At 40.1% G+C, this 18,537-nt stretch overlaps 1 protein-coding gene across 1 annotated transcript in view; it reads right to left on the bottom strand.

Annotated features, from left to right (window-relative positions):
* Positions 1–18,537, bottom strand: part of CUNH11orf80 (chromosome unknown C11orf80 homolog) — a 69,276-nt gene that overhangs the window by 29,923 nt on the left and 20,816 nt on the right. Inside the window, 2 exon segments of the mRNA XM_027408677.2 lie at positions 812–895; positions 13,740–13,849. Coding sequence (XP_027264478.1) covers positions 812–895; positions 13,740–13,849 — 194 coding nt within the window.

Below are 18,537 nucleotides of genomic sequence, written 5' to 3'. Positions count from 1 at the left end.
TCAAGTGAAGCAATATAGCTGATTAAAAAAAAAGCAAAACAAGCAATGAAATAACAACAGATGATAAATCTCAATGCATTAACATAAGAAATAGAAATGAGCCGAGCGTTGGTGCCTCACACCTTTAATCCCAGCACTCGGGAGGCAGAGGCAGGCAGATCTCTGTGAGTTCGAGGCCAGCCTGGTCTCCAGAGCAAGTGCCAGGATAGGCTCCAAAGCTATACAGAAAAGAGAAACCAAAACCAAAATCAAAAAAAAAATCAAAGCAATCTCAAGTGACTTAACAACATGCCTTAGAGAAACAACAAGCCCCAAGTCAACAGAAGAAAAAAGTCACTTATGATCAGGGCAGACATTAACTACAAGAAAACAACAATAACAACAAAAAATACATATTTGGGACTCTGAGAAGATAAACAAGACATAAAGTTCTAGCCAAACTAACCAACAGAGAAGACTCAAATGAATGAAACGAGATAAAAAGGGAACCATTACAAATTGCAAATATGCAATTTAAAGAATCAGTAGGTCTTATCTTGAAAAAAAATGTATGTTTCTCTAAACTAGAAAACCTAAAGCTCATGATCCACCAAAATTAAATCAAGGTGAACCTGGCATTGGGGAGCATACCTTTGATCCCATATTCAGGAGGCTGAAGCAGACAGACCTTTGAGTTCTAAACCAAGGTCTAAACTTGGATTACATAGCAAAATCTAGATCAGCCAGGGCTACTCAGTGAGGTTCTTTTTCTTGTTTTTGTTTTTAAAAAACTATAATAAAGTGATACTATTTAAAGAGCAAACAACTTTACCTTCTGATGAACTATGATGACTTTTCGTAAAAACTGCTTTATAATCAAACAGTCTTTCTTCAAACTTTGAGGACTTTCATCAGCCTGTAACAAGAACACACACCCTGTAACTCCATGTATGTAAATCCAACAGGAAAAATAAGTTAAATAGGCATTTCTTCCTATAAAAGTAAATATTCAGGGTATCCCAGCCCACAACTCCAGTGGAAGCCCCTGCTCCACCAGGGATCAAGCGGGTAGCCAGAACTCATATAAATGCTTCCAACTCTCTCAGTGCCTGTCCAGCCCTCCCCTCCTTGTTACCGTATCCTGACCTCTGGAGGACCCTTGGCTGGACCAAAGAACATACCGGGCTGCCAGAACTTCAGCCCCCAATTCAGGTGGAAACTCCCTACTCAACAGAGGCCACCCCAGCCATCAGAAGTCTACCCCCCCCCCCAACTTGTGTGGAGACTGACCTACTGAACCACAGGCCACTTTAGCCAGAAGACCAGGGAGGAAACAGAAACAAAGGGAATAAAACATCCATCCAACAAAGGTAAACTCAGAAATCAGCACCTAGACCTCTAATCACCTCAAACCCAGATGCCTAGATGTCAGTGTAAGAACACAACTGGCAACAGCCAGGGCAATATGTCACCAATAGAGCCCAGCTATCCTACTACAGCAAGCCCTGAGTATCCCAACACAGCTGAAGCACAAGAAAATGACCTTAAAACCAACTTTATGAAAATTGGAAAGGTCCTTAAAGAGGAAAGTAATAAATCCCTTAAAAACTCGAGGAAAAGACAAACAAAAAATTGGAGAAAATGAATAAATCCCTTCAAGAAAGTCAAGAAAAACAAACAGTTGGAGGAAATGAATAAAATTGTTTGAGAACTGAAACTGGAAATAGAAGCAATAAAGAAAATACAAACAGGGAATTCTGGAAATAGAAAATCGAGGTAAGCAAACAGGAACTATAGACATCATCATTACCACAGCAAACATTACCAACAGAATACAAGAGATGGAGGAGAGAATCTCAGGCATTGAATATATAGAAGAAATAGATCCATGGGTCAAAGAAAATGTTAAATCTAAAAAATTCCTGATATAAAACATCCAGGAAGAGGCTGGAGAGATGGATCAGCAGTTAAGAGCACTGACTGCTCTTCCAGAGGTCCTGAGTTCAATTCCCGGAAACCACATGGTGGCTCAAAACTACCTTGAATGAGATCTGGTACCCTCTTCTGGCAACAGTCAGAAGACTGTATACATAATAAATAAATAAAATCTTTAGGAAAAAAAAAAAACATCCAGGAAATCCAAGACACTAAGAAAAGACTAAACATAAGAATAGTAGGAATAGCTGGTCGGTGGTGGTGCTCACCTGCAATCCCAGCAGTGGGAGGGGTGGGCAGAGGCAGGCAGATCTCTGTGAGTTCGAGGCCAGCCTGGTCTACAGAGCGAGTGCAAGGACAGCCTCCAAATCTACAGAGAAACCCTATCTCAAAAAAACAAAAGAAAAAAATTGCCTTGTTGGGGATTACAAATTGCTCCTGAAAAAATACAAAGAAGAGATTCTACTGATTATTTAGGATATAAAATAGGTCTACAAAAAATTAAACCCACAAAGGTACAAATTAGGAGAGATTTGTGGTGAACTCTTAATGACTTTCAAATATTGCACCACCACTGCCCAGCTACAATTTTTTCTTCACTTCTTTAAACATTGTTTCTAAAGTATCTACATTTGAATCAGTTAGTAAGATGTTGTGCATGTCATGATTAAACTATAGATTGAGGAAATTGCTTACATATTATTTCCAATGGCTATCACATAAAATATTGGCACAGGGTGGGGCTATTTAACATTCTCTGTGGGAGAACTTTCTATTGATATCTCTTAACAGGCTGAGAATTATTGTAAGTAGGCACCATGAAGGCAAACTTTTCTGTCTTTTTCTTATAAAGATATAGTGAAGAAACAATCTTTTTTCCCTATTTTTTATTTTTTATTTCATTTTATATTCCAACCACAGTTCTCCCTCCCACCCAACCTTCCACCCCCTCTCATCCCCCCACCTCCCTTACCTCTCCCCTACCCCCCCTTTTAAATCAGTAACTATAGGAGGCCATCCTTTGGGAAATAGGAGGCAAAGGAATTCTAGACTGTAAAGAGCCCACTGGCTGAATCGCATTATTAGCAGCTCTTAGATCTGTTACCATTCTCCATATCCGAGATTTCTTTTTAATAACAAGTACAGGAGAATTACAATCGCTGGTTGATTCTTCAATATGCTGAGAATTTTGCTGCTCCTGTACCAGCTGTTCTAAGGCCTGCAGTTTCTCTATTGTTAAAGGCCATTGCTCAAACCATACAGGTTTGTCTGTCAACCATTTTAAAGGTAGGGTTGGTGGTGTCTTTGAAAGATCAGGAGTTGTTGTGCCCTGTTCTTGTACAACCTGAAAGGTCGGTGAACTGTTCTTTATAATACCTTCTAATATTTTCCTCAGAAACATATGTTAACTTATGGTTTGTTCCTAAGATTGGAAGAATGTTAATCTGAGTATCCCATTGCTTTAACAAATCACATCCCCATAAATTCATTACATGTTAGCCACATATGGCCTTAATTTTCCTCTCTGTCCTCTGGCCCTACACATTCAACCAATCTTGTGCTCTGTTTTACCTGAGATAACATCCCAATCCCTAAAAGCTGAACATTTACCTCCTGAAGAGGCCAATTTGGATGCCAAGATTCTGGTGCAATTATTGTTACATCAGCACCTATGTCTACAAGACCTTCAATGACAACATCATTTATTTGTATTTTTAATTTTGGTCTTTGTTCATTTATAGAAGTTTGCCAAAATATTTGCTTTACGGTTTCTCCTGAATTTTTGTTCTCTCTTCTATAGTTGTTCTATTATCCAGAGCAGTATGGTTTCTTACAGTAAACATTAGGTTCTTTAATTGCTTTGGGGAGGAGTCTCTTCCATGGTGACAGGAAATGAATGAATGAAATTTGGCATGGGAGCCTGCAAGAGACCTTTCAAGGTAATTCCCAAAGACAAAGAGTTACCTTGATTGTCCCTTGTTGATCTACATTCATTAGTCCAATGCCTACCCTGGCCACACCTTCTGCATAATGCAGAATGGAGAGGCATTCTGTTTGGATTATGCTTAGAAAAATCATTATTTCTAGGAACCCCCTGTTTACAATCCTTTTTAGGTGACCTAGTTTGCCACAATTGAAACACTTGACATTTTGATTTTTCTTCAAACCTCAGGAAATATCTCTCCTATCCATGCATCATCATATCCATGAGATGCAATATTGACTGTATTTTAGATCCATTCTTCCTAGGGTGCTGATCTTGCCTTTAGTGGCCCAATTACCCTTTTGCATTGTGCATTAGCATTTTCAAAAACCAAAGATTTGATCATTATTCGACCAGCTTCTGAATTTGGTATCAAAAAACCAAATAATCCAATTTAAAACTTCAGTATAAAATCTAAACAGAGAATTCTCAACAGAGGAGTCTCAAATGAATAAGAAACACTTGAAGGAATGTTCAACATCCTTAGCCATCAGGGAAATGCAAATCAGAACTACTTTGGGATTCCATCTTACACCTGTTAGAATGGCTAAGATCAAAAATAAAAGTGACAGCTCATGCTGGCAAGAATATGGAGCAAGGGAAACACTCACTCTTCCATAGCTGGTGGGGGTACAAACTTGTACATTCACTATGGAAATCAATATGGTGATTTCTCAGAAAATTGAGAATGGATCTACCTCAAGGCTCAGCAGACCAAAGGACTCTCCATCCTATCACAAGGACATTTACTCAACTATGTTCATAGTAGCTTTATTCAAAACTGGAAACAATCTAGATGCCCCTCAAAGAGTGGAAAAAGAAATGTGACTCATTTATACAATGGAGTAATAACATCATGAAATTTGCAGACAAATGAATGGAACTAGAAAAAAACATCCTAAATGAGGTAATCCAGACCCCAAAAGACAAACACGATATGTACTCACTTATAAGTGGACATTAGCTGTTAAGTAAAGGACAATCCGCAGACCCAGAGAGGCTAAGTAACAAGGAGGGCTCAAAGGGGATGAGCTCTCTGGGAAGGGGAAATAGAATACATTTTGTGGGTGGACTGGAGCAGTGGGGATGGAAACAAGAGGGATCAGGCAGGGGGGAGAAGGATGAAGGGAGAGATGACTGGAATTGGGGGGGTGGTGGGCGATGTAGAAAGCTAGTGTAGTGGAAACTCCCTGAAACCTTCGAGAGTGACCCTAGCAAAGACTCCTAGTATTGGGGATACAGAGCTTAACTGGTCATCTTCTATAATCAGGCAAGGCTCCCAGCAGTGGAATTGGGACATCCATCCAGTCACAAAACTTTCGAGGGAGCCCATGCCTGACACTGTCTGGATGGCCAGGAACCAGAACTTGGACAGCCCAGAGACCCAGCATAGAACAAGACACAACTGGCAAAACAAAAAGTTGATGAAATGATTCCTAAAGATATTCCACTATATTCACAGATTGATGCCTAGCCCAATTGTCATCAGAGAGGCATCACTAGCGACTGATGGGAGCAGATGCAGAGAACCACAGCCAAACACTAGGGGGAACCAGTGGAACCCCACAGAAGAGAGGGAAGAGGATTATAGAAGCCAGAGAGGTCAAGGACACCATGAGAACATAACCCACAGAATCAACTAAGCAGGGTTCATAGGGATCTATAGAGACAGAAGCCACAATCATGGTCCCTGTATGGGTTTTAGCCAGGTCCTCTGCATATGTTATGGTTGTGTAGCCTGGTGTTCTTGTGGGACTCCTAACGGTGGGTGAAGGGCTCTAGCAGGTCCAAGCATGGCAAACATGGCTCTGGCAGGCCTTGCCCTTCCCTTTAATCTGTCTTGCTAAACCATTAGATTACATTCCTAAAGCTAGCTACCAAGGTCCATTCCCTTATTTGGCCACTTCTTCCTCCTGAGACTGACTACTAAGGGTCTAGCAATCAAAGTACTGAAGTCCAGTAATCAGAAGCCCCTTTGGATACCTGAATTAACATGCTCAATCAAAATTAACCAACTCATCTTAACACAGATTTTCCCCTTTCCCTGTCTTGAAAAAAATGTTTAGTATAGAATGTTTAAATTGTAGATCAGCAATGGTATTTTAAAATCATTTTCAGTACTTGACACTTCCAAAACAAATTCTTGAAACAGTTTCAAATCTTTGAACCTTGGTAATTACAGGGCGTATTACAAAGCAGGCTGATTACATCTAACAGTAAAGGCAACTAAGTAAAGAGAGTTCACCAAACAGATCTAAAAAAGAGGCTACAATTAATGATGATGGCTACCATTCACTCAGAACATGTTATGGGCCAGGAGTTAAGAGGAAGCATGAATATTTGTTAGTATTCAGGCATCTGTACTGCCCTGCCCTTGGGGTTCTGAAGGATACGCCCTCAGTTGCAGTCACTGAGAGTACCTCCTGTGCACATTCACTATGTTCCCTTGTAAAAAGTGGGCCTTGCCTACCTTCCATCTCTCTCTCTCTCTCTCTCTCTCTCTCTCTCTCTCTCTCTCTCTCTCTCTCTCTCTTCTATCACTCTTGTCCCCAGGGACCAGTCTCTGCCCCAGTCTCTGCCCATACTCCACTACATAGTGCTTTGTTTCTAAGAATGTCCATTTTCTGTTAATATAGCTAGCTATGTGGACAGGACAACATATACTCCATTATTTTTTCATTGAAAATGACAAGCAATGCTTATATGTGACTACTTAATATTACATGTATTTATTCACTCACAAAACACTAATATAACTTATTTGCACATATGGGTCTATAGAAATAAAACAACCTACAAATTAGGAAGGTTCATGGTTCTAGGAGAAATAAGTAATTTATATGACAATGTAAAAAGTTTTGTATTTTATATATACGAGATTCTACAGAAACACACAAACAGGTACTGCATCTAAATCTGATTAAAACACCAAGCAAGTTACATCAGGTCAGGGGAGAATAGTAAATTGTTCCCTTTAAGAGCTGATCATAAGCTGGGGACTGTACTCTGCTGTGGTTGGTAAAGGATCCTAAGATGTAGGATGTAAACTTGCCCCAAAAGCCATACACCGGGTAGCTTTTGTGGAGATCATACCCTGAAACCAAAAGACTATTGCAAACTCCCTGAATATCTGGAATGAGACCCTCCACTCCAGGCTGACTACTCTGAGAAATCACCAGTGATTGACTGGGCTTATTACAGGACAATGTGGCCAAGACCAGCTGGGTGAATGATTTTGAAAAGATGTTAAATGTCCTAGAGATAAATATACTGTCCTGGTGGGCACAGAAGGAAAGGAGGATGTTCATGTGTGGATTAAAGGTCATGATCCAGGAAAGGTGATAGTTCCTTCTAAACAGAAATCAAGTTTGACAAGAAATGACCCTATTGGCCTCACTAGCAGGAGACAGGAACAGCCAGTAAAGCCTTTTATGCATGTGTGTCAGAACCTCAATACCTCAGGTCTGGCATCTCTACAGAAGCAATGACCTCTTAAGGGCTATTATAAAAAACAGAAACTTCCTCCCCTGGGGAACAGAAACCACCATTTAGCTGAGCATGGTGGCACACTTCTATAATCTCAACACTGGAAAGGTGGGAGCAAGAGGATCAGAAGTTCAAGATTATCCTCAAAATCGAGGCCAGTTTGTACCACATGAGACACTAAAAAAAGGGGGGGGTATGTCTGATTATGTACTAGAAGTTTCTTTTTTAAAGTTTCTACTGGCAAATATTAATATACAGAATGATGGGTTTCACTATGACATCTTCATTATAGGTATATGGTATTTTTGATCGTAGTCATTCCCATTACCATCTCTTATCCCCCTTTGAGCCCCTTCCCTTTCCCATCCTTCTCCCCTCCCCAAGCCCCCTTCAATGTTTGTCTTTTTAAAAAAGTGAACCAAATCCAATTGTACCAGCACCATTTGTTGAAGATGCTATCTTTTTTCCATTGTATAGATTTAGCACCTTTGTCAAAAATAAGGTATTCGTAGGTGCGTGGGTCAATATCAGGGTTTTCAATTCGATTCCATTGGTCTATCTGTCTATTTTTGTGCCAATACCAAGCTGTTTTCAGAACTATGGCTCTGTAGTAGAGCTTGAAGTTGGGCATGGTGATGCCTCCAGAAGATCCTTTATTGTAAAGAGTTGTTTTGGCTATCCTGGGCTTTTTATTTTTCCATATAAAGTTGAGTATTGTTCTTTCAATGTCTGTGAAAAACTGTTGGGATTTTGATGGGGATTGCATTGAATCTGTAGATTGCTTTTGGCAGGATTGCCATTTTTACTATGTTAATTCTACCTATCCAATAGCATGGGAGATCTTTCCATTTTCTGGTATCTTCTTTAATTTCTTCCTTTAAAGTCGCAAAGTTCTTATTGTACAGGTCTTTCACTTTTTTGGTTAGTGTTACCCCAACATATTTTATGTTGCTTGTGGATATTGTGAAAGGTGATGTTTCCCTGATTTCTTTCTCATTGGATTTATCATCTGTATATAGTAGGGCTACTGATTTTTTTGAGTTAATTTTATATCCTGCTACCTTGCTGAAGGTGTTTATCAGCCGTAGGAGTTCCCTGGTAGAGTTTTTCGGGTCACTAATGTAGACTATCATGTCATCTGCAAATAGTGAAAGTTTGATTTCATCTTTTCCAATTTGTATCCCTTTGATCCCCTTTTCTTGGACATGCAGAAAATTGCAGATAGATCCATACCTGTCACCATGCACAAAACTTAAGTGCAAATGGATCCAGCCACACTGAATCTTCTAGAAGAGAAAGTGGGAATTACCCTTGAACAAATTGGCACAGGAGACCACTTCCTCAACATTACGCCAGTAGCACAGACACTGAGTTCTGCAATTAATAAATGGGACCTCCTGAAACTGAGAAGCTTCTGCAAGGCAAAGGAAACAGTCAGTAGGACAAAACGACCACCCACAGAATGGGAAAAGATCTTCACCGATCCCACATCTGACAGAGGACTGATTTCCAAAATATATAAGGAGCTCAAGAAGCTAGCCACCAAAACACCAAACAATGAAATTAAAAAGTGGGGTGCAGAACTAAATAGAGAATTCTCAACAGAGGAATCTGAAATGGATGAAAGACACTTAAGAAAGTGCTCAAAATCATTGGCCATCAGAGAAATGCAACTCAAAACAACTCTGAGATACCACCTCATGCCTGTCAGAATGGCTAAAATAAAAAATACTAATAATGACAATCTATGCTGGAGAGGATGCGGAGAAAAAGGAACACTCCTCCATTGCTGGTGGGAGTGTGAACTTGTAAGACCACTCTGGAAATCAGTATGGCGGTTGCTCAGAAAAATGGGAATCAGTCTACCTCAAGATCCAGCCATTCCTCTCTTGGGTATATACCCAAATAGTGCATGTTCATACAACAAGGACATATGTTCAACCATGTTCATAGCAGCATTGTTTGTAATAGCCAGAAATTGGAAGCAACCTAGATGTCCCTCAACTGAAGAATGGATTGAGAAAATGTGGTACATTTATACAATGGAGTACTACTCAGCAGAAAAAAGCAATGGAATTTTGAAATTCGCAGGCAAATGGATGGAACTAGAGGAAACCATCCTGAGTGAGGTAACCCAGTCACAAAAAGACAAACATGGTATGTACTCACTGATATATGAATTTTAGACATAGAGCAAAGGATTACCAGCCTATAATGTTCTTCACCAAAGAAACTAGGAAACATGAAGGACTCTAAGGGATAAATGGTCCCCAGGAATGGAAGTAGCATGAACTCCTGAACTAATTGGGGGCATGAGGGTAGGGGGGGAAGGAGCTGCTACAATAAGAACAAGAGAAGAGGAGTAGAGGAGAGGAAATGGAGGGGCAGAAATACTGAGTTGGGGGAAGAATAGAGGAAAGAGAGCAGGATGAGAGATACCTTATCAGAGGGAGCCACTATAGGTCGGTGAAGAGATCTGGAACCAGGGAGATCTCCAGAGACCTACAAGGATGACACGATCTGACAATCCAGGCAATGGTGGAGAGGATAACCCAAAAGCCCTTCCCCTAAAATGAGATTGATGACTTCTCTTTATGCCATCCTAGAGCTCCCACCCAGTGGCTGATGGAAGCAGAGACAGACATCCACAGATATACACTGAGCCGAAACTGGGAATTTAGTAGAAGAGAGGGAGGAATGAAGAATGAAGGGGTCTGTACCAGGTTGGAGAAACCCACAGGAACAGTTGACCTGAACAAGAGAGAGCACATGGGCCCCAGATGCTGTCGGGGAGACCAGTACAAGACTGATCCAGACCCCTGAACATGGATGCAATAAGGAGGCCTCTGCACTCCAGGGAGCCTCTGATGGTGGATTAGTATTTTTCCCTGGTGCAAGAAGGGACTTTGAGAGCCCATTCCACGTGAAGGGTTACATTCTGGCCCCTGGACAAATGGGGAAGGGCCCAGGACCAGCACAGGAAGATTTGGTGGACTTTGCAGAGCCCCCTTTGAGGGCCCTACCCTGCCTGGGGAGTGGTGGGTGGATGGGGTGGGGGAGGAGGGTTAGGGGTGAGGGGAGGGAGAGGGAGAAGGGACTTGAAACAAGCTTGTTCCCTAACTAGAACTAATAAATAAATTTTTTAAAAAAGTGAACCAATCAGTTTACTAACTGTTATATATATATATACAGGAACATGACAACATACCAGTGGCTATACCACCAAAGAAAATGTTTCTCTCCCTTACCCATTAACTGTTATAGATCTTCAGGGAGGGGGCAGAACCTGTTTAGAAGTGCCCTGTTTAGAAGTTTATTTTATTTATTTGGGTTTGTTGCTGTTGTTGTTGTTGGGTTTATTTTGTTTTGTTATTGTGACAGGGTTTCTCTGTGTATCCCCGACTGTCCTGGAATTCAACTCTTTAGACCAGGCTGACCTCGAACTCAGAGATGCCTGCCTCTGCCTCCCAAGTGCTGGGATTAAAGTTGTGCACCACCACACCCGGCTAGAGGTTTATTTTCAAACATGAACTAATGCAGTAATATTTGAGGCTACTTTCCAGAAGAAAGTATTAGTTTCTCTTTCTTCTCTCCCTCCTTGATAGGTATAGGTAAGATAGACGATGACAGGCAGACAGACAAGATAAATGCATACATACTCACATGAAAAGGTATAAATATATGTGTATATGTGTTTGTATGCATGCATATCTCCATCCCTCTTATCATTTAGTACTATACAAAAATAAGTATAAAACTGGAGAAAGGGTTTGTTATTGTTTTTTCAGACAGGTTCTCTCTACATAATACTGGAACTCACTATGCAGACTAGGCTGGCCTCAAAGTCACAGAGATCCAGATCCACCAGCCTCTGCCTCCAAAGTGCTGGGATTAAAGGTGTCCACTACCACCATCTGGCTCTGGATACATTCCTTAAGGTTTTAGAAATTATACTGCTTTGGAAAGGGGTGTTATCCAGCCTCATGCAGGGAGTCATATAAACACCAAAGTCACGATCTCTTTTATACAAGGCATTTCCCAGAGATTAGCTTTCCTCACATGACCAAGCTAAATAGATCATTTGGTTCAGTCTTTTCATGGGTGTCTCAACTAGTGTTTGCTGTAAATCTTCCTACTTGACCTGACCCTACACACACACACACACACACACACACACACACACACACACACACACACACACACACACCCTAAAATCCTACAATGAAATCTTAGGCACTCTCTTCATTTAAATATCTTTAAAATAGATTTATGATATTGGAGATGCAATGGAAATGATACTTTAAGGAAATCCTTACTCCTTTGAGGCCAGTACCACCAGTCTATAGTATTCTTTTACCTTTCATCTCTAGCACTGACTTAACTCCTGGTCATTAAGTTCACAGATTCCCTCTGTACTTCAAAGTCTGACTTTTACATCCAAGTGCATAACCAAGGAGCTAGGAGTGTAGTGACAAACTGCTTATCCAGCATGCTTGAGGCCCTGGGTTCAACTCCCAGCATAGCAAAAAGGTTTCATCTGCCTGTCAAGATGATCACACTAAAAAACAATTCAGTCAATTCCCTGATCTCTTCAACGACCATGACCTTGATTTCCACTCATTTTTAGCTATTCCCATTGTTACCTCTTACAACTTATTCTGGAAACTTTAAATCAGTGGTTCTCAACCTTTCTAATACTACAACCCTTTAATACACTTCTCCTCATATTATGGTGACCCACAATCCTAAAATTATTTCATTGCTATAGCACAACTATAATTTTGCTACTGTTATGAATTGTGATGTAAATATCTAATATGCAATCCCTGTGAAAGGGTCATTTGACTAAAATGAATCTCGACTCACAGGTTGAGAACCACTGCTTTAAACTTAAATGCCTCACTCTAACTGGAAAAGATACACACCAATATATTAACAGTTATTCCTTGATAAGAAAATTATATATACTCTAAATATTATATATACTATAAATATCTGATTTAATCATAATTATATTTTTCTTAGGGAAACAGTTTATTATCTCATTCTTTCAAGTGTTATAACCTCTTATGTCTTGCATTTATCTAAATTCAAATCTACTTTTCAGTATCATCAAGACCTGAGCCCCTTCTGGTTGGGTTAGGTGTCCTTCCTCTGTGCTAGGACAGCACTCAGTGCTTACCTCATTACGGCATCTATCTATTAATGTTTTGTAATGTTGGTTGACATGTGGGTTTTTCCTTTATATTCCAAGTTCCTTAAGATCAAATAACACATCCAGAGAATATATACCCGTAAGACCTAGCTCAGTGTGACTAATCTGAACAGACACTGCCGTCTAAATGAATAAATATTGAACTTGCATTGACCTACATTAATCAGACAGTTTAAGCTCTAATTCTTCCACTTTCATACGACACTAGGAGTCAGCCCAATTCTCTGAATCTCAATTTTGTCATCTGTAAAAGGGGATGATAATTCTTTCACAGAGGTGTCAGAGGCTTAAATATTTGTAAATGTTGGTCATGTGAGCTATTATTTGCTGATACTGGCTGAATCACATGCTCTCATTCTTAGCATTGCTTTCCTTGGTTCACTGGAATCACCTTTTTATTGCTTCTTGACATCAGCAATTTCAAAGCTGACTAACCATTAATTGCTCCAGATTGTTTACTTTTCCTTTCCCTAGAGAAGATAAGGCACAGTCAGAGTATCCTGATGTTGTGCCTGTTCCTTCCAGAAGGAATATGCAGTTATTCAAACATGGAGAGATGCTTCCCAGTGCTTCCTGGAAGATTTTGGTTTTTGTTTGTTTTGGGAACCAATTCTTAGCACAGGAATTACAGACACAAACATCACATCTGCCCAGATGTCATCTTGGTCTTTGACTTTCAGCCTCCAGAACCTTGAGAAAATAGATTTTTGTTGCTTAAGCCACCTAGCCATTGGTATTTTGTATGGAAGCCCAGACTAATGCAGCTGCCAAGGTCAATTAAATATCAGCCTCTCAGTAGGACACAGACATCATCATTTTGGAAGCACCTAGGTCATCTAATGTCTGCACAGCACCTTTATTTTACTTTACCTTCAAACTATGATGGAACCAGGCTTTCTTTCCTGTATTTGTAATTGTGTAAAAATAAGTCAAATGGTCAGGCAATGGTGGCCCCCGCCTTTAGTCCCAGCACTTGGGAGGTAGAGGCAGGTGGATCTCTGTGAGTTCCAGTTAGTTCCAGGACGGCCTCCAAACCCAGAGAAAGCCTGTCTCACCCCCCCCCCAAAAAAAACCCCAAAACCAACCAAACAAACAAAAATGTCAAATGATCAGAGTGTATAGAAGGACAAGAAAACTTGCCTTAAAAATCACTTGGAAGGGAGTTACACTTGATGTGTCTTGAGAATGGTCACCCTCCTCTGAAGCCCAAGTCAGCTTTGCAGAGAATCTGGGCAGCACAGATTGTATTTCTATAAGAAAAGAAATGTCAACAAATCAGAACATCAGTTTGTGTAAAGCAACAGAATCTGTGGTGTATTTATTAAACTGATAAGTCAAGAAGGCCTTCCCCTGATGAAAGATTACCTGCAAAACATAAAATATGGGAACTGGTCACACATCAGTAAATTGTTTCAATATTCAGAATTAGTTTCTGGAGGAAAGATACTTAATCTCATATCTTTAATTTTTTAGATTTGTTAAATCAACCTGAAATTTCAATTTCTACAAAGTCATGTACAGTGACAGACATTCTAGCCGATAGTCCTGCATTTTCAACAAATCAGTTCATTAATAAACACAAGTCCATTAAAGGAACTAATTTAGAGCTGAAAACATAAAAATTGGAGAATGACTGTTTCAAACATGTGCTTTTAAAAATTTTGCAGTCAAGCCAGATGGTGGTGGTGCACACCTTTAACCCCAGCACTTGGGAGGCAGAGGCAGGCGGATCTCTGTGAGTTCAAGGCCAGCCTGGTCTAAAAAGCTACACAGAGAAACCCTGTCTGTATGTGTTGACTCAGAGCTAGCTTTCCACAGAGCACCTGTGAGTCATAGATTACTCACCACAAAGAGAACATCAATGTATGTGCCATCTTTCTTTTCCATTTCCTGTACCTGAATTACAAAATACAAAAAACGCAAAAAACCCTCCCATTTTATAAAATACCCCCACTTCTTTAAAAGCCTAATGGCAATAAAAAAACACCTTGAAATAATAGTACAAGTAATCATACTCATATCAAATAGTGCTTTAACTATTTAAAAAAAGTATGGGCTTTCCCCAACATAAAAATCTCGACATCTGGCTGGGTGGTGGTGTCATATGCCTTTAATCCCAGCACTCAGGAGGCTGGGTAACATTTTTTCTTGTCATTGTGTTCTTCAAATCTAATTCAGTCACAAAGCCCTGGATATAATGGCAGCAAGGTTATGCTACACTGAAGCTCAGTGACCTTGCTAGTGAACCCAGATACTCTGCATCCGTCTTCAGTTTACCATTGACTGACTGCCTGACGTTAGAGAAATCTCTCTTTTCTGATTCAATTACTTTTCTGTGAAATAAGGATCAACTGTTCCTGAATCCCACGTCTCTTTAACTTAGTAAGGCAGTATAGAGATAGGGAAATGTTAATGCAGGAGAGAAAACGGGTTGTTAAATATCTCTGACTTCTTTAGAATAATCTTAATAACAATTTTAAAAAATTGTTTAAAAAATAAACAAAAATAAATTATGTACTTTAAAAACATCTACTCCAACTATCTCATTCTACATACCAAAAAAGAAATGAGCAAGCAAACAAGATATAGACTAAATATAAAAAGGTAAAAGAGGGCTGGAGAAATGGCTCAGCAGTTAAGAGCACTGACTGCTCTTCCAGAGGTTCTGAGTTCAATTCCCAGCAACCACATGGTGGCTCACAAACACCTGTGGTAAGATCTGGTGCCATTTTCTGGCCTGCAGGAACAACAGGCAGAACACTGTACACAAAATAAATTAAATCTTAAAAAAAAAAGGTAAAAGAATCAGCAGCAAATTATTTCAAAATAAATTTAGCCTATGTTGAAATTTCATGCTCCTTATTCAAACATATAGAACAAATATTTGTTTTTTCTTTTCTTTCTTTTTTTTTTCTTTTTGGTTTTTCGAGACAGGGTTTCTCTGTGTAGCTTTGGTGCCTATCCTGGCACTCAATCTGGAGACCATGCTGGCCTCGAACTCAGAGATCTGCCTCCCAAGTGCTGGGATTATGGGTGTGCGCCACTAATGCCTGGCCAGAACAAATATTTTTACATTTAATAAAGACACAGTCATGGTGGGGGAAAAAAGGAAAAGGAAAAATGTAATAGACCAGAAATGGAAAACAAAAGGAAAGAGGACTACTTGCTGATAAGCCTGACAACCTAAGTTCAATCCACAGGTCCCACGTGGTGGAAAAAGAGAACTGACTCCTTCAAGTTGTCCTTTGACTCCCACACCTGTACCAGGCATGAATAAACACTGTCTACTCACTTGAGGGATGGCTACAGCAAAAGAAAGCTGGTAGCACCATCAGTGATGTGTGACAAAGGCCTTAGCCGTGTGATGTAAGTAGTCACAAGACTCAGAACTACACAATTCATTATATCCAGGAGCTTTGCATCTCATTACCCAGGTAAAGTACAATCTAAGATACACACCTTTCAAGACTAGGGCTCAGCGACCCTGAGAACTTTTGACCTGCCCTTTGTCAACATGGGATGTATTCAAGCAAACAGATATGGACAGATAACTCTAAACTACCAAGTGACGAAGCTTGACACCATCAAAACTATAACACAACTTGTACCTGAGGAGTCAGTAATGAAACATTTTAAAATGCATATCTATACCTTCAACAAAGAAAAAGAAGCCATGAAACAAGAACTCACTATAATAAATTAAACCAAAAGTAGCTGGATGGTGGTGGCACACACCTTTAATCCCAGCACTTGGGAGGCAGAGGCAGGCAGATCTCAATGAGTTCGAGGCCAGCCTGGTCTACGAAGTGAGTTCCACATCAATCAGGACTGTTACACAGAGAAACCTTGTCTTAAAAAAAAAAAAAAAAACAACCAAACAAGCAAACAAAAAGTAATAGGGGAAACCTTATTAGAAATCTTGGACTTTAAAGATATGATGTTTGAAATTAAGACCGCATAAGAGGGAATCTGGAAAGATATCTAAGTGGTTTGGAGCATTTACTGTTCTTGCAGAAGACCCAGGCTTGATTCCTAACACCCACATGGTGATTCACAACGTTCACTGGAGTTTCAGAGGATCTAACATCCTCTTCTGACCTCCACAGGCATCAAGCATGCGTTAGATATCTGCAAACATTCAGACAAAACACTCACAGATAAAATAAAATGAATAAATAAAAAATAAAAATAAATATTTTTAATTAAAAAACCTTATAAATGGTTTGAATGTATGAGAATAAACCAAAAACTTGTTAGGACATGTTTTTAGCAGTATTAATAACCCAAATAATAACCCATAATAATAACTCATAATAACCCAAAATGGAAACAACTCAAATAGCTACCAAATGATGAGTACTGGCTTAATGAAATGTAAGATATCACTTCAACCATAAAACAAAGTATACACTGTGTACTGGCTAATCTTACATCAACTTGACACACAAACTAGAATTATCAGAAAGGAGAGAACATTAATTGAGAAAAATGTCTCCATAATATCCAGCTATAAGGGTTGGAGAGATGGTTTAGTGATTTAGAGCACCGGCTGCTCTTCCAGTGGACCCGGTTCAATTCCTAGCACCCACAAGGTAGCTCACGATTGTCTGTAACTCCAGTTCCAAGGGATCTGGCACCCTCACACAGACATGTATACAGGCAAAAACACCAATGTACACAAAATTTGAAAAAATAAATCTTTTAAAAAAGGATTCATCTATAAGGCACTTTCTTAGTTATTGATGGGGGATGACCTACTCCACTGTGAGTGGTGCAATCCCTGGACTGGTGGTCCCAGGTTCTATAATAAGCAGGCTGAACAAACCACAGGGTTGCCCATAGCAGCTCCCCTCCATGGCCTCCGCATCAGCTCCTGCCTCTAGGTTCCTGCCTGTTTGAGTTCCTGCCCTGACTTCCTTCAATGAAGAACAATGTGGACGTGTGAACCAGATAAATCCTTTCCTCCCCTGCTTTGCTTTCTCTGGTCATGGTGTTTTGTCGAAGGGATGGAAACCCTATCTAAGACATACTGTAACACGGGGAAATTCTTAAAAGAAAACTAAGTTTAGGCAAAGTGTCAGATATAAAAGGCTATGTATCATACAATTCCATAATGTTCAAAATAGGGAAACCAATAGAAGGGAAAAAAAAAAACGTTAATGTTGCCAAGGTACAGGGATTGGGGGCAAGTAGAGTGATTACTGCTGGAGTTAGGTTTGTTGTTGTTAGTTTTTGGTTTTTTGAGACAGGGTTTCTCTGTGTAGCTTTGGAGCCTGTCAGGGACTTGCTCTGAAGACCACGCTGGTCTTGAACTCACAGAGATCCTCCTGCCTCTGCCTCCCGAGTGCTGGGATTAAAGGTATGCTTTTGACACCACTGCCTGGCAATCTAGGTCTATTTTGTAGTGGAGAAACCAAAAAGAGGGATGAAGATACCAAGGCACGGATTTCCTACATTACATCAGCAGACGAAAGCATGAATATGTTCAAATCCTCAAAGTGAGAAATAAGCTGACACGGAATGTCAGCAGAGAAATGAACATTATAGAAAATCAAGTGGGTCTTTCCTGAGCCAGCATTCATGAAGCATGTTCAGTTCCAAGTGCTAAGACCATGAGCCCTACCAAGTAGGAAAACAGACAAGTTTGAGTTGGGTATCTCCCAGATGACAATCACACCAGAGACAGACTTGAACCTCACAGCCCAGCTGAAGGAGCTCAACATCACAGCAGCCAAGGATATCTACTGAAGCTGGGAGTGGTCAGAAAGCTATCATAATTTTTGTTACAGTTCCTCAACAGAAATCTTCCCCAAAAACCCAAGCCAAACTAGTGCATGATTTGGAGGGAACATTCAGTGGGAAGCATGTAGTCTTTCTGCTCAGAGAATTCTGCTTAGCCAGCTTGAAAAGCTGTATGAAAAACAAAAAGTGCCACAGA

Source organism: Cricetulus griseus, chromosome 3 (genome assembly GCF_003668045.3).
Source record: "Cricetulus griseus strain 17A/GY chromosome 3, alternate assembly CriGri-PICRH-1.0, whole genome shotgun sequence".
Taxonomy (NCBI): Eukaryota; Metazoa; Chordata; class Mammalia; order Rodentia; family Cricetidae; genus Cricetulus; species Cricetulus griseus.
Note: the sequence above shows the minus strand (reverse complement) of the source record. Positions and strands in the feature narration are given on the sequence as shown.